General features: G+C 45.3%; 1 protein-coding gene across 1 annotated transcript in view; it reads right to left on the bottom strand.

The window, feature by feature from the left end:
* Nucleotides 1–1,206: 1,206 nt before the first annotated feature.
* The window catches only part of LOC143339939 (vasoactive intestinal polypeptide receptor 2-like), a 25,593-nt gene continuing 9,796 nt past the window's right edge, over nucleotides 1,207–17,003 (bottom strand). Inside the window, exons 4-13 of the mRNA XM_076761502.1 lie at nucleotides 16,802–16,899; nucleotides 7,545–7,642; nucleotides 6,451–6,589; nucleotides 5,081–5,231; nucleotides 4,229–4,289; nucleotides 3,740–3,809; nucleotides 3,533–3,624; nucleotides 3,091–3,229; nucleotides 2,769–2,810; nucleotides 1,207–2,671 (exon numbers count right to left, since the gene is read on the bottom strand). Of these exons, the coding sequence (XP_076617617.1) occupies nucleotides 2,498–2,671; nucleotides 2,769–2,810; nucleotides 3,091–3,229; nucleotides 3,533–3,624; nucleotides 3,740–3,809; nucleotides 4,229–4,289; nucleotides 5,081–5,231; nucleotides 6,451–6,589; nucleotides 7,545–7,642; nucleotides 16,802–16,899 (1,064 nt within the window). The 3' untranslated portion in view covers nucleotides 1,207–2,497. The remainder of the gene's footprint in view (nucleotides 2,672–2,768; nucleotides 2,811–3,090; nucleotides 3,230–3,532; nucleotides 3,625–3,739; nucleotides 3,810–4,228; nucleotides 4,290–5,080; nucleotides 5,232–6,450; nucleotides 6,590–7,544; nucleotides 7,643–16,801; nucleotides 16,900–17,003) is intronic.

Here is a 17,003-nt window from a genome sequence, read left to right as displayed (position 1 = left end):
GAGCTGCCATCTGTGCCTTTAAAAACGTACTTGCCATTTTAATGTACACCTTCCAGGTTACCTCTTCACCGGTCAGGTTTGCCAGGTATCAGTCTTGCTTGTCTTTGGCTCTGCTGAGTTTTACATTTACCGACGAGATAACGTCCTCCTCTCGAACGTTTGCATAACTCCAATCTGCTGAAAGGCTTCACAATCCAAAGTAAACATGACCCGTCCCTGAGGAAAAATAAAGTCTCACAATGATAAATTAGTTTCACACTTGAGTTTGTTTTGGTCTATTTGCCCGTGAAGCAACATGCTCTTTTCCTCATTGACCTCTGACCCCTGACAGCGTGGGTCACTGTGAGCTGTCAGTGCAGATAAACACACACAGCGGTGACGGTTTAGTCTTTGCCGATGGAAACATAAACACTCCTGAAGGACAGAAAGTGTCTGCAGATCCAGAGTCTGATCCAGCGGTCTGCTTTTTGGATCGTGGCTGGGGTTAAAAATACAAAATTGACTCCAGTAAAGACAAAAAAGAAGCCCTGCTGCTTTACACATGCCCTGATCAACTCAAAACATGTACTGTGTATGTACAAGTACTATGCATGTACAAGTATTTGTGTTTCCCAGGACGTTGTTTCAGTACGTCGCAGTACCATACATTTCAGAAAGTTACCAGAAATTTCATAAAACACCTCAAACTGAATATTACCTTCATGCTTGTATTAGACTGGATTAGTTTGATCAAAGTGTACCAAATAAACTGGCATATTTTTCATTTTTGGCTGTTTTTTAGGGTATGAATAAGAGTGCAGAGTCCTTTATTTTCCTGTTTAAATCAGTATTGTCAGTTAAACTTCCTGCTGAGATTAGTTTCACCAATGGGAGTCAGCTGATAACGCAGCACGCTCAGTATTGTTTGTATTAGCAGTTTTCATTATTATATGCAGTTTGCTTTACTTCATACACAATGATGGAGTGTAACTAAGTGTATTTATTCAAGTACTGTACTTAAGTACAAAAGCACTGTTCTTGACATTTCTCACTATTTTCCGAATTTTCTCACAAACCGAACAATCATTGGATTCACGGAGAAAATGCAACAGAAAAATGAACAAACAGGACTCGTCTGTGATCAAAGCTTTTATACAGAAAACATACAGTCACAGGTTTACAGCTGCGTTCAAAAGCTTAGAAATCTCCCTCCACCTCACGCACAAAACCGACATTAAAACACCACAGTGTGTAAAAAGCAAGACTTAAAATACAAAACAAGGCAAGAACGGTGTTGGTCTGTTCAGAAGCAGAAGTGAAGCCCTGCTCGTGTTACTGTGGCCCCTGTGGATAAACACACGTGTCCGGAAAACTGCACCTCGCTGAGGTTTACGTCGATTTAACCGTGTGCTGAAATTCTTCCCGCAACCGGATTTCTCATCTCATCAGTTCCCGCTCCAGGATCCTGACGTGACGGACGAGCCTCCCTGATGACAGCTTGGAGAATCTCGTTCAAAATCATCAATAATTCTCTTTTGTTGAATATTTTCACTCATGCTGACTGTTTGTAGATGAGTAAAAACTTAAATCTTAAATCCAAGATGGCTGAATTCAAAGACATCAGCAGATGAATAATAACAGAGGCACACTGGGCAAAAGTTACTTTGGCACAAAAATATGGAAAATAAATAAAAACAAAAACAAATGGATAATCATGATGTACATGAGCCACAGCGACCTGCATGTTTCCCAAACTCTCCTGTTGATTTGATTAGGGCAGCAGTTCTCAGCATGGCGGGTCGAGACCCCAACAAGGGGCTGCAAGATAAGATCTGAGAGGTCGTGAGATGATTGACGAGGGGAGGAAAGCACAAAATGTTTTCATCTGGATCATTTCACCTGTTTAACACCTGGCAGACATTTGAACCGAGGGGCCGCAGGTAGAGGCTGCCGCAGGGGCCACGTCTGACTTCAAATGACCACGAAAGGCGACTGACAAGAATATTTCACACCGAGTCAGCAGTTTAGATTCCAGCTGAATCTCACATGAAATGAACGTGGCATCAGGTCTGCTTCAAAACACAGTAACAAGGTCCTGACGGTCAGAAGAAGCGACTTTCCACCTCCTTTAATCACTTAATAAAACAGCATACTTCCAATAAATAAAGGCTTTGTGAGCTGTTGAAATGTTCTTTGTTTTGAAGCCTGTTCTGGAGTCATCCGTCTCCAGAAAAATCTCCCAGCTGTGTGTGTGTGTGTGTGTGTGTGTGTGTGTGTGTGTGTGTGTGTGTGTGTGTTGCTCATTTGAGATTCTTCATTTGCTCTTTCGAATGTTTGATGACATGAGACCAAAGTTCACCTGGCCCATGCAGCTCTCTGCTCTGCATGATTTCAGCAGGTCTCATGTTCACCTCAGAGTCGTCTGCAGGTCGCAGCAAACGATTCGTCCGTAAAAGTGTCTTTGAGTAGGACTTGAGTCGCTCTAAGTTCGAGCATCAGCGCTGGGCGTCAGTCCCGGTCAGAGCACGGTGGTCTCGGTCTGCAGGATGGACTGGGCTCTGGAGTTCCTGGGACACTGAGCCGAGTTCTCGGTTCCGTTCCGGCTGACTGACATGGCGTGCAGCCTGTAGTCCCGCCCCACGTAACGCTTGAGAGACAAGCTCCTCCACGTCCTCCTCAGCTCGCTCTGGACCTGTTCACACACAAACAGAGGAGAGTTCAGCGTCTGTGAAGCCCAAAGTTTAATGATCAGAATTCTGTTTGGACGGCTGGACGGTGTGTCGACGCACCTCGCTGTTCAGGAAACAATAGAGGACAGCGACAATTAGACCCTGAAACACACACACACACACACACACACACACACACACACACACACACAACTGATTTAGCATCATATTAAAAACACAGACATACTGTACAAACAAGAAGGCTTCTTAAGATTTTAAAGAGCTGAAGATATTTTGTTTATCTAAAAATACACATGGATGTATATCAATAAATATATCAAGTACTGAGGGGTCTGTGATATGGACAGCAGCCGCAACCCTGAATCACACAAAAATGCTCCCTCACAGGTGTGAAGGGACACCTGTGAGTGTCACATGTTACCTGGAAGGATCCGAGGCCGAGCTCAAAGAAGATCTTGATCTGACGCATGTTTTTGTCTGACGGCTCCATCAGGTAGACGAACACCACGTAGTTTATCCCGAACAGAGGGATGAGCAGGAGGGTGGACTTAGCCAGACGTCTAGAGAACACACACACACACACACACACACACACACACACACACACACACACACACACACACACACACACACAGGTGTGCAGACAACAAAACATGACAAACCAACAGTGTTTTCAAATCTGTGTGTTATTGACAGACGTATTTTAGGTGCAGGATTTTGTTCTTTCCTTCTTCCAAAACATGCAGGAAATAAGCTTAAAGAAGCAAAAAAAATCCCCCTTGTCCTCTTTCATGATGTCACCTGAAAACCATCTGAAATGTAAAAATCAGTGAAAGGTCAGAGGTAAACTTCTGGAAGCGTACCTGTACTGTGACTGCTCGTTTCCTCCGACGTCAGTGCAGCGCAGCTTCTGCACCAGGATGCGGATGATGCTGATGAACAGAATGAAGTTGATCTGGTAGAGAAACACAAAGCGGGGAGACAGTCGAATGTATTTTCTATAACAATTTAGCACCAGTAAAAAAAAAAAAAAGAACCATGTTATGACAGTGCTAAGATGAAAAACTCACAATGACGGATGCCATGATGGGCCAGTTGATCAGTCTGTTGGGGACGGGGTTCTCGTTTAACTCCCAACACCTGAAAATAAGAAATCAGACTTTGTTTTAGCATTTTTAAACCAGACTCATTCACATGCAAACTAACCAGCTGCTATAAGGCCTTCAACCACCAAATAAAAACCTTGTATCTCCAAAATGCTATCTTTTGAGAACCCTTCTCATTGGCTAAAGCAGTGATTCTCAAACTGGAAGGCAGGAAATCACTGAGGGACATCAAACAAATGCTTTCATCCTCACAAAAAATGAAAGATCCCTCCAGACATACTTTAAAATATTCTTCATTACTTAACTTCAGGATCATTTTACTCAGACTCTATTACTTTCTTTGTAATCCTAGCTGCAGTCCTGATAACGGCCACTAGAGGCCGACAGTCTCCGTGTTCGTCCAAATGCCTCACAAACACTTTGCAGCTGGCAGAGCAGGACATGCAGACTCGCCTTGTGTCCTCCAGGTTTATCCTACATATGATCCACGCAACCATGAAAACAAAAGGGATTCCTGAGAGACGGAGAGAGATGAGAGAGAGGAGAGAAAGTCTGTTTAGATTCTCAGTCTGCCAGACACAGAACATCCTCACAAAGTGCCAGCAGGAAACATGACGTCTGCACACGGGCGTACATGAAACAGCTGGAGCTAAACGCTGATGCATTAGGGAGGAAGTGTTGGTAAAGTGCTGATGGATGTTGGACGGAGGTGTTAGATGGCAGCAGCTGAGACAGAGTGGAACTGAGCCAGGAGAGTGTTTACACGCCGACCTTTCATGAAATAGACTGGTCCACTTCAACAGCATGAAGCCTCGTCTGTCTGTCTGTCTGTCTGTCTGTCTGTCTGTCTGTCTGTCTGTCTGCATGTGAGAGTGTTTCTACAAGACATTTTGCAGTAGACTTGGTCTTGTGAGACATGTTGAGAGTTTGATGAGAAAACTGATATCATGTTCATGTGACCAACATGCAACCAGCAGCTGGTTAGCGTAGCTTAGCACAAAGTAACAGAAGGCTGCAAGTCACGATTAAACTCTGTTCACATGAGCTGGAAGGCGACACATTTAGCGTTTTCACGTTGTTAGCACTGAAATGTGAAAACAGTAATAAAACGGCTAAATCTCTACCTCTTCCTCCTCTTCTGGTCAGCAAACAACAAAATAGTTGGCGTGCAGCGTGTTCGGTGGTAGCGTGCAACGCTGCCTGCCACAGTTCCCTTTTTAATGTCACCACCGGGGGGCGCCAAAGTCAGAAATTTACAGTTACTACAAACAAACTGCGAAAGGCTGTGAGAAACAAAGCTCCTACCCCAGCCGATGAGCATGTAGACGGAGAGGCGGGTGGAGTGGGTGTGGATGACGAGCAGCAGCGTGTGCAGGTACAGACCCTCCACCAGCAGCCAGAAGAAGTTGGCCATGATGAAGTAGTTGAAGAACACCAGGCTGGCCTTACAGCCCACCTGCAACGACAGCAGCACCGATGCCTCAAGAAGACGACTCACACAGTTTTATTCCATTCAGACGTCTGAAAACACACGTCCGGTTAATCTGCCCAACCGGATCTCGAAGCTCAGATGCCACAGCAGCTTAATGCACCTGCATCCCTGCGAGCCTGCACCATAAACGCCATAGATGTCGAGCTATGTAAACCAAGCTAACTGATAATAAACACGGATTATCCAGTAAGCCGCCGCTGTAAAACAATGAAACTGGAGATTCATTAAGTGGAGGCTCGTGGCTCAAAATGTTGTAATTTTTGTGACGTATATGATCTTTGTTTTTCCCACAGTACAAGAAAACAAACCACAAGGTGACCTAAAAACTACAGTACGTATCAAACTGAGCAGTTTGTGTTTGTTACACCTGTAATCGATCTATAATCAGCCTGTTCCCATCAACTGTTTTGACAGCAGGACGTTACTACTATACAGCACTATTGAGGAGGCTCGTCAGTCACAGGCTGTCATTTTTGATTGGCTGCCGAGCTTCAGGAGGGCGGGTCTTATATAATATGGACTGGATGACACAGAGAGGAAGGTCAGGTGTGACACTGCAGTTCAGGTAAGGTTTGCCTCCGTTATCTGCTGAGTGGCTACCAAAGTGTCAGCAGCTGGTACAGCCTCTGAGCTCAGGGGTCATTACATCGTTTAGACATAAAACTAATCAATTTACAAGCACCACGTGTGCCGTGAAACAACTAGCATGAATATGACCGGGATCAATGAGAGAAACAACACGCCGGTGTAATAATAAACCAGGTGCAATATAAGTGAAGCCTGGAAATACAGCTTCAGGTTCAGTTTTATTGTCGTCACACAACACAGGACTGAACAATGAAATGCAGCTGCAGCCTCCTCAGTGCTGCACACACAGAAACAGATATTCAAACCAAACTAAAACAATACAATTGAACAAAGTATATGAAATTTATGCATATATGCATTGTATCTGTATGCATATATACATGTATGCATGTATACATATGAGTATTAGTATGTACACATACATAAAAAAGATATGTACAATCTGTGCAATATCAGTGAAAGTGTCTCTACAGGGTGGGAGTTAAAGGGTTCAAACTATCTGTGTTAGACATCTTAGAGGTGGAAATCAACAGCAATGGACGTGCTGACAGGAGACGTCCTCTGAAGTCTAGTAAAGTCAACGAGCACGTCTCACCAGCGAGGGCTGAACGCTGCAGTCTGTGGACTCCTCTTCAGAGAAGAGCACCGTGTCTTTGGTCAGCACGGCCGCGGCTCGCAGCATGAACGACACAAACAAGTTCAGATGGATGTAGTTCCTCGTACAGTGGAGCCTCCTGCACGCACGCACACACACACGCACACACGCACACACACACACACACAGAAGAATGCTAAGAAGTGTGTTTACAGAGCGTGTCGGGTGTGAATCCAGTGAAGGATGTGGTATCTAAACACGCTGATAGCAGCCGAGTGAACAGCTGGAGCTGATCCAGGCTGAGCTGCAGCGTCCATCAGCCTCACACACTTCTACAGCGAGCTGCTCTCACCCTGAGAGCTCCGTGAGGACGGAAACATTTGTCACGTCGTCTTCTAACTCAGGAAGGATTGCTCGGGATGAAGGCCTCTGCGCACCGAATGCCGGAGCCGTGCGCACATGCTCGACTCTACGCTGTCGACCATAACGTCTATTGAAATAATCTTCATTTTCTGTATTTCTTTGCATAGAAGAGAAACTGTGAAGTCTGCTTTTACAACTTAACTTCACCTGGAGGAGCGACACGTGTGAGCCTCACATGACGCTGCTGCAAGATGTTTTATAATAAGCTAAGTGAACGAGTGCAGTTGGTTTTGAAGTGTTATCTGTCCGACATGGTTCAAACTGGGATCCTGAAATGACTCCTGATGCTCGTTTCTTGTGCTACATGTCTGCAGTGAACATCTGACTCTGCAGACTTTGGAAGATCCCGTGTGCCCTGAACACATATATCAACACACCAAAGAATCTTTGCCAGACTTACAGGAAAAATGTTAAAAGGTGAATTTTCATGGAAACATTATTTCTGGTTTATGCTGCAAAAAATGCATTTCGAGTCTGAACTTCACTCATATTTACCTGATATAAAGCTCACAATCTAAAAAAAACCTATAAAAGACGTCAGTTTTGTCTCAGTCTGAACACCTTGTCTCACTGGTTTCACTGGTGTGTGTGACTGGTGGACAGATAAGCGTGTGTGTGTGTGTGTGTGTGTGTGTGTGTGTGTGTGTGTGTGTGTGTGTGTGTGTGCTGACCTGAACAAACAGATGATGACGGTGCTGGTGAGCAGAGTGATGAGGGACAGGCTGTGGCCCAGAGCAGACAGTATCTTCACCACCCTGTAGAAGACCAGCTGCACACACACACACACACACACACACACACACACACACACACACACACACACACACACACAGAGGACACTGTTAGTGTGCAGTGAAGGAGGACGAACAGGAGTTAGAGCCACTAGGGGGCGCTGCTCTGTTTCTTCTTCTACACTTTAAATAAGGAAATGACTGTGCGAATAATTACTGTTTACTCCTCCAACAAGCAAACAGAGCTGCAGCCTGATAACTGAAAGGATCTGGAGGAGCCTTGTGTGGTCATTTAGAGAGCGGACACCCGGCGGCCAATCAGAGACAAGGATTCTCAATGCACCTGAAGCTTCCGTATACCTTTGATGAAGCACTAACAGCTCTACGGAGGGGTGTGAAAAAACGCTTTCCCAAAGATTTGTTTGATTGATTGTGATCTTCCTGGATGAGTTCTGGTTTATTTCCTCTCTAAAATAAAATCTGATCGCTGCCAAAAAAGCGGCTCAGTAACTTCCAGGCTCATTTTCCCACACCGCCCAACAGCGACCACACTGACGGATGCACGAGACGAGCAGCAGGAGCAGCAGGAGCTCCTGGAGCCTCCTGGAGCCTCCTGGAGCCTCCTGGAGCTCCTGTGTCTCTTCACAGAGAGGAGAGGCTCTTTCACAATAAGAGCGGGATCAGGATGAGAGCCTGGTCTGTCTCAAAACAGCACAAACTCTCCACAAGCTCCTCAGGCCGACACACACACACGGATCTGGACTTTAGGGATGTGTGTTACTGCTCGCTCTGTGTGTGTGTGTGTGTGCGCGTGTGTGTGCGCGTGTGTCGGTGCCTGGCATTCATCGCTCTCATCATCTATAAACAACATTCCCCATGTCTGACACACCATCTGGCCATTAAGTGGACACACACGCACGCTCTGTATGTACATTCAGACATGCATGAGCACGAGCACGTGAACACGTGACCTGTGAGCCTCTTCACTTAAACACACATACAAAGTAACATATTCATACAAGGATGTTAAACGTTGGGGTCCTCATCCAGCTCTCACTCTGAAACTCGACCTTTAACCCTGAAACCAGACGAAACGTCTCTCTTTGCACTGATATCCTGACCGGTCCTCATGAAGAGCCACACACACACACACACACACACACACACACACACACACACACACACACACACACAAATCACTGCAGTGTAAAGTGCTGCGTGTCCACTTCCTGTTTGCAGCTGCTGAACTTCAGCATCACATTGAGACGCTTTACAAACTTCATTTAAAGATTTCTGGACACTTTGTCTTCTCTGTCCGTCTTTTCATCCTTTGTTCTCCTTCCCTCTGTCCTTACTTCTGTTGGAAGTCTTTTCCTTCCTGTATCATGAGTACGTTTACTTCAGTGAAGGGTCTCAGTACTCCCTCCACCCTCCACAGAAGCAGAGGGATATTTGAGGACACACAGTCGGTGGCAGCCTGGCATCAGCGCCTCATTCCTGGGCTTGATTCTCAGGCCTGCTGGCTGGGAGCTGATGACCTGCTGGCTCTGGTCTGCTGCAGCCTCACTGCCTTCTACGTCTAAACAAACTCCATCTGTAAACTCCGGCTCGCTCGCTCGCTCACTCGCCCTTTCTGTCTTCCTCGCTGACACCGGAGAATTAAAGCCACGCTGAACTTTAGGTTGAACGGCTTCCCGGTCGTGATGGAAGTCTCAGTCTGGTGGACTGACTTTATCTTCAGCTCCTGTGTGCTGTGTAGTGTTTTATGATGAAGATGAAGACCATCAGCACGTTTCTTTTTGTGGAGCGTCACTGCAACAACTGGACATGAGCACAGTTTCCTGTTCCTATTTCCTAATTTAGAGCCAAAGTTAGTGATAAATTTAGGTTAAAACACAACACAATCAAAAAAGATAAAAACAGACGAGTGATTGCTTCACTTATGTGAACAGATGTGTAAAGAAGGAAAGACAAATGATGCGTTCAGGGACCCTCCTGCCTCCCACAGGCCTGAAGCTTGCAGGTGTGTTCAGCACTGAGTGCATAATTTACATTCTCAGCTGTGAAAGTTCAGATATTCCCTCGTGGCACCACAAAATAATTGAATTTGTTCCCTGAGCGACGTCTTCAGGTGCTTTCACACCTTTCACACTAACCTGTCAGAAGAAACCCGGTTAGTGAAGTTAGATTGGGATGCGTGAAAGCTGGTGCAGACTGACACCCCTGAGAGAAGGTGGTCTGGTCTAGTCCCAAAAGATCTCGGTTGTGGTGGGAATGTGATCTGACCTCGATCCGATCCAACTACTGGGTGTACACTGAATGATGACTCAGCTCCTGTAGCCTGGACGAGGAGGAGAATGAATGAAGGTCGGACCTGGACTGCAGCAGTGCAGTGCCTGTATCCAGCCAGTGGACGTCCTTCAGGATGTCCTTCAGGACCTTCTTCATGTGTTGACGCTCTCGCTGAAGCTCCAGACACGAGTTCACCAACTGATTCAGACCAGAGCAAACGAGCTACGGGTGTGAAAATGTCCTTCAAGTCAGTCGATTGGAGATGACGATCGGCTGCGTCGGCTGTATTGAACCGTGAGTGTCTGTGAGAGCCGGCGGTGACGTGTGTTCCCAGCTGTCTCTCCAACAGGAAACAAACAGAGGCTTCACCGAGAGTCAAAGAGCGGGAATCCCACACCTGAGGGCTCTGGAGACGATCACAGGCCAGCTGTGTGTGTGTGTGTGTGTGTGTGTGTGTGTGTGTGTGTGTGTGTGTGTGTGTGTGTGCTGAGATGTGTGCACAGTACACGACTGATTCTGACTTATTACTTTACTCATAGTTGTGTTTCAGCTCTCTGTTTTTCTTCTTACTTCCATCGTTTGGCTGCTTCATTTTACACTCTGCAGCTCAACGAAAACAATCAAACCGTCAGTCGACCAAACAAACCGCCGAGGTCGCTCATCCTGCATCTGTCTGTTCAACACCTGCTGGAAACGAAACGCCGCTCGACCAAAATCTGACTTCATGCTCACGAGGTGAAACTGTCTCCTCGTCTGAAAGCAAACTGATGTCTTTTGCAGCTTCTTCATCTATTATTAAAGATTTAAGCCTAAAACTGTGTCTGATCTGGTTGCTCCCACACAAACACGTCCGCCGTCCTTCTTCTGGACAGACACTGTGTTTTCACTCGTCTTCTCCACTTTGTTAACTCACACTGCGTCTTAACCGTCCTCTTTTGACAGCAGCCATGAGAGAAATCCACTCACCAAACTTCTAACATGCCAGAAATCCAAAAACCATCCTGTTTGTGTAATTCATCTGCCGTCATGACCTCAACCCGCACGTCAAACGAAAACCGATGGGGCAGAAGTTTGGCCAGATTCTGAAATTAGCCGCAGTTTTTTTAACACAGCCGCACTCGTCAACATCCGCTATGTGGGCCATCTTTGTCATGGGAAACGGCATAAACTGTCAAACAAAGCTCGATCCATAACATATAAATAGCCACAGCTGTGTGTAATGACAGCTGCTGTGGTGCCGCTGGAGAACCCGCTGATGGGACAAAAAGAAAAGAAGAAGAAGAAGAAGAAGAAGAAGAAGTGTGGCAGTGGAAATACATACATTTGGAAACAACGACGCGTATCTCTGTTGAACGCTGCATTCAGTGTTCAGCCCCATTCAGCCGTTGAACTCACACTCAGCTCTTGTCATTACGGTTTATGTGAGACGGCTCGTGTGTTTTCTCTGCACAGCAGTCTAATGCAGCGCTGGCACATCTTTCTACACAAGGAAATGTCGCACAAACGGCCTCCTTATCTACTCTCTGATCGACGCAGTATCAGCAGTTTCACATCGGTGATGCAGGTCAGGAGGCTGTGCTTCATCTCAGCGTCATTTCAGTTTTAATTAGACTAAACCGAGACGTGAAACCGTTATCTGAACCGTTGGACGTGTAGTTGATTATAAAAACAAGATTAAAGCATCCACACGTCCTGTGTGAGGAGCAGCAAGCACTCGGTGGAGCACAATCTTCAGTGTTTATACACACAGAGGACAGAAACACAGTCCAGTGGTGAGAAAAAAGACGATGTAAACAGAGAAATACAAGGACGTGACAAGAGACGTGAAAAAGAAAGATGGCTCCCCAAAGGAAAATATACAGCGAGACGTTTCAGATGCTTGAAGAACAGTGACGTGGAGCTGATGGAAGCTCAGGTGTGTTAGCACAGCCTTCATTTGTCTGCAGAGGATTCAAGACGTCATTTTACTTCATTACCATGAACACACACACACACACACACACACACACACACACACACACACACACACACACACACAGTCCTGCTGCCACAAACAGTCACTGCAGCACCAAACGTGGATCAATCTGCCAGTGAAAACAAAAGCTCTACTTCCTCCTGTTTGATAAAAACCAGCAGAAAAAAGACGAGTGTGTGGGATGAATCACGGTACCGTTCGGACACAATAATGGGTCCTGATACTCTCTTAAACCTGGATGTTACTGGGCTGTTTAAGGGTCAGTGGAAAGCAAAGGCTCCTGGAATGCAGCCATGACTACAAGCAATAAGTAGGGAGGTAAGAAAATAAGCTCCGTGGCATCACACAGGACACCTCGGGGCGGCGGGACGGTTAAAACGTCCATATACACACACGGTTCAGCGCTCTGGGAACCACCTGCATCATTCACAGGGTTAAATGTTCAGCTGTGTCATTCGGCCTCATAATCCTCTGAGGAGTCGGCCGCAGAGGGAGAAAATTCCTCCAGTTTGCCTTCATCTTGTGAAGAGGCAGATATGCGAGCAGACGAGGGCGGATTAGAGCAAAGACCAGGAACTGAACCCAAGACCAGAAACTGAACCCAAGACCAGGAGCTGAACCCCACAGCTCAGCTGGAGGAGCTGAGGGTTTAAGCCGGCGTCTCGCCATAACGGACTCAGCTGCTCTCCTCTCAGCTCTGAATCCTCAAACCTGCTCCATCAGATGTTTTCTGTTCGGCAGATTCTCTGTTTGTGTTGAATGTGAGAACAGAAAAAGTAAAGAACAGTGAGGAGAAGTGCAGCTGATGCATCAGCTGATGTCCTCTTTGCACCACAGGAACCTCTGAAAGGACTCAGGAACCTTGAGTCCACGTCACGGCCCCGCTGAACTCTTTCTTTAAAGGTTTTGGATGTAAGACACAAGAACGGCACAGAGGACCTGCTCGGTGGAGGACGGACCAGAACACATCCCAGCGGAGCCCAGTGTGTATACAGGCACGCTAGTGGGTCTGTGTGGCCTTTTAGCTAAATGCTAATGTTAACAGCAGCCTCTGCACAAAATCTCAGTTACGAAGCATTGAACGCCACGAGCTACCGTCCTCACGCCTCCAGAGGATATGTCCTGAAACTTAAACGAATAAAAACATATCATACAAAATATGTGCGTGGTTAGACACGACTAGACGTTAGAGAGAAAAACATCATTTGTCTTTGTCTTTTCTGTGGACTGACGCTCTAAATCTAAGTGCAGAAACACAAACACAATGAGGACACGATGACGGCAAAGGCTGATTTCACGGTGGTCTTCAGACAGAAAGAGGAGCTTCAGTCGAGTGATCGGAGGTCAAAGGTCTGTCAGCCAAAAACTGTCCGTCCTCTGTGCTCACATGTGATCTGCCCTCTTCACCCCGACCTTCCTGCTCGTCCATCTCTGTCAGAGCGTCTTCTTTGAACAGATAAACATGTGCAGAGATCCTGACACGCGAAGCTGATATCAAATCAGCTCGCTCGCCTCACCACGGCGTCGGCTGACTGGAAGCCGAGCAGCAGGAACTGGTGACATGAACGTTAATCTGATCATCGAGCTGATAAAGCGAGCTCTCACCCAAAACATGATGGATTCCTGTTTGCAAATCAATCATCTGGTGAGTCTGAACCTTCATTTCAGAGTGAATCTACATGTATTTGTGTGTTTTGTGAGTATTTTCCTCACTGTTTTAAGTCACATTGAGCATTTTGCTTGTTTGGTTTGGAGGGACGACTCTACGACACTACGGCAATCATGCCTCCTTTTGTACTGGCCATTAAATGATTCCTTCCTAAAAGGGACAAACTCCACAGTCCTGAAGTTAACATGAAGCTTCAGCTCTTTTTACAGAAAGCAAACATCTTTCAGCAGACGTGAACTCTCTTCACCTGCCGTCCTTCTCATTTAATACTGTACAAATGATTATACTCCACTTCTCATGCATACCCATGCTTGCAATTACCGCCTTAATGCTGTTGATATCATGAGTTAATTATTTCGTTATCTCCAGACAACAAAGCTCGTTTATCTCGTTATCTTGAGAAAACAAATGGCCGATTTCTCCAGATATGGAGATCACTTATGAGAAAACGGCCTTATGAGCTTCATAAGAGTGGACCACAACACCCTCTGCTCTGTGGGCTGTTTCTGTCTCACAGCCAATGAAGCTGTAAGGATGCCTTCCTGTGATTTGATATGAGGGTTTTTAACAATAAGGCTAATTATGCTGAGAGACAGGCTCACATATTAAAAAGAATAATTGCAAGAGCAGTTTTGGGAGGCGCTGCTGATGGGAGCATGGGATCAGGAAACATCACGTGATGTCCTGGACGGAAGTTACAAACAATGTACAGTATATTGACTTTTCCACAGCTAACTGGGAAAGACGTTTCTTAATGGAGTGAGAGGAGTTTGTTCAAACAGGAAAGGGTCAAAAACAACCTGTCAACACAAAGTTTGACGCACACTAAACAACCAGGTATCAGACGTGTATCACATCCGTCTGCCCACCGCGGTCCGCGTGTCTGCGTCGCGTTTGGCATTGCCTGCCTCAAAACATGTTCTCATTGCAGTCAAGTTGTAAATGACAAATATGTAACCTCCGGTTACACTTTCAAAATAAAGCTTGCCCAGCCACATTTCAGGTAACGTTGGTTTTCAACAAAATTACGTCCTTAAACTGTGAATAATATCATGGTTTGTTTTAAAATAACTGCTTCCTCAACAACCTCTTACCTCCCAGACGGCCCTCTGGCGGGAGATGTTGTTAATATTTATTATTCTTCCTGTGTGTTGACACAGACGCTACATTCACGTTCATAACTTACTCATATGGTACACCGCTAGAAAGCTACGACGAAAGCTAACATTAAGGAGCTAACGAGGCGCAATAAACAGCAAACAACCGTTTGAAACGTTAAAACTGACACAACATCGAGGCAACTCACCCATTATGTCTCTCAAAGATCCATAAAACTCCGACAACAACGGTCCGGTAACATCGACAAAGGACGATCCACTGGGTGAAAGTATTTAGTCCAAAACAGGATAATGATCCACACAAAGATCTTTTCTCCTTTCAAATTAGCAGGTGATGTTCTCTCTTCCGCTTTTTTTTCTGTCTTTACTGTGGCACAACTTCCGTTACGTATCCAGACTGCCAGTCTCAGGTTTCTATTCACAATCTGCCACTGGAGCCCAGCAACCAGTGACCAATAACAGCTTGACTTGAAAAGAAGTCCCTCCTTTTCCTCTTCTGTGAAGGTCAAGCCAATTGCAACAGAGTTTGTAGATGATTGATGTTTCGAACAGCCAATGAAATTCTGTATATGCAGAAACGTGACTTCAGCTGGTTATTGCTACCTTCAATTACTTCAAGGAATTCAGGGCTAAGGGAGATATTAGCTAGCTAGCTAGTTAGCTAGCTAGATACTTTATTCATCCCCAAGGAAGATTCACAAAGTTTATTATTACAGTTTGAAGCGATAAATATGGTAAATGGCCTCAATATAAACAATCTAGGTACTTTATATATGAATAAGAGATGGCCAAAATTTAGATTTAATGAATATAATAGATATTTATGAAGACAAATATAATAGTTTGCTTCTTGGGGAGAATTTCTGTGGTATTGTTACCAGTTTTTATTGAGCATGGACTAAGGTAAGGCTTCATGCTGTGGTCCCATTGTGTTCTCCAGATATAATAATCTGCAGCCATCTACTTGCAAAAAATTATTCATGTGGGATAAAAAAAAAAAAAACCTTCTACTTCAGCGTGTTCAGACTTAATTACTCAAAGCAGCAGCACTCACAGTGATTCTGACAGCTGGGGTCAAAGTTCATGGTGTTACCACAACCACGCATGTCCTCCAAATGAACATTCACACTGAAACTGTCCCTGGTTGGCTTCTGAAGATCAGATCAGACAAAACTCGGCTGTTTGGAAACTGGGTCTGTGGTTGGTTTGCTTGTTGTTGAACAAAGCTTTCAAAATGGGTCAAAATGGAGATATGATCTTCATCTAAACCGCAGGCTGAAAATGAAGTCTGTGATTTGCACTTTGAAGAGCTTCCTCCTGTTGTTCACGCGTTCAGGTGCTCTGAGTGAAAACGAGAACATTGTGGTATCAAAACCACAACATTTGCAAATTTTTGCTTCAACCTTTCAAACTGCCGTTCTTCAGAAAACGAAGTGAGTAAATGACCTAAAATCAAGAAGCAGGTAGACTTTTACTGGAAACAGCTGAAATCTCATCTAGTTGATCAAACATTTGCAAACATTTGCAGTTTTTCTAGTTTCCTGATCGTTTCCTGCAAAAAGGACCAACATGGAGGTAAAACTGTCCCACATTTCACAGATGAAAGATCAGAGAACAATTCAGGACAAAAACTCATTTGTGAGTTTGTGACATATTTGTTTTTTATTTGTGTCAATCATGTCGTGATCATGTGTATTGATCCACAGGTTGGTAACCACTGAAATAAAGAGTGATTGATTATTCTGGGGTGCTAACTGGGATGGACGCATATCAATTTCCCCACAGTCCGGATCAAAACAAGCAAACTGCAAAGACACAAAGCAGGAAGGAAGTTTTCTTCAAAATAAAAGTCAGATCTGAAGATTATTCCCCAACTTTCGCAAACTTCCTGAACCCCAAATTTCTTAAACTTCCTGCTCATGTTTACCTGTTACAGATAGACGTTTGCAGATTCCCCCATAGTCCACTAATGTCCTCTAATGTTAACTCTCAAACTGTGTTCAGATCAAAACCCTAAAACTAACCCTTGGAACATCAGACCAACCCCGTTTCACACAACTCTCTGCGCATGTATCAGCCAAAGCTGCACAATCAGACATCGAACAGGAAGTTAGACACACAAGTCAGACAGGCAGGAACTCACCTCGCTGGGTTCGTCCGTGTTGTCTGACCAGCAGGCGACGTTGATGACGGGGTAGACGACAGACCAGCCTTTCTCTGTACAGTTCCTGCTGAGGTTACCTGAGCGGCGCACACACACACACACACACACACACACACACACACACACACACACACAGATCTTTAGACACCTCCAGAGCTCTTTTTTCAGTCGACATGTGTCT

Source organism: Chaetodon auriga, chromosome 21 (genome assembly GCF_051107435.1).
Source record: "Chaetodon auriga isolate fChaAug3 chromosome 21, fChaAug3.hap1, whole genome shotgun sequence".
NCBI classification, from domain to species: Eukaryota; Metazoa; Chordata; class Actinopteri; order Chaetodontiformes; family Chaetodontidae; genus Chaetodon; species Chaetodon auriga.
Note: the sequence above shows the minus strand (reverse complement) of the source record. Positions and strands in the feature narration are given on the sequence as shown.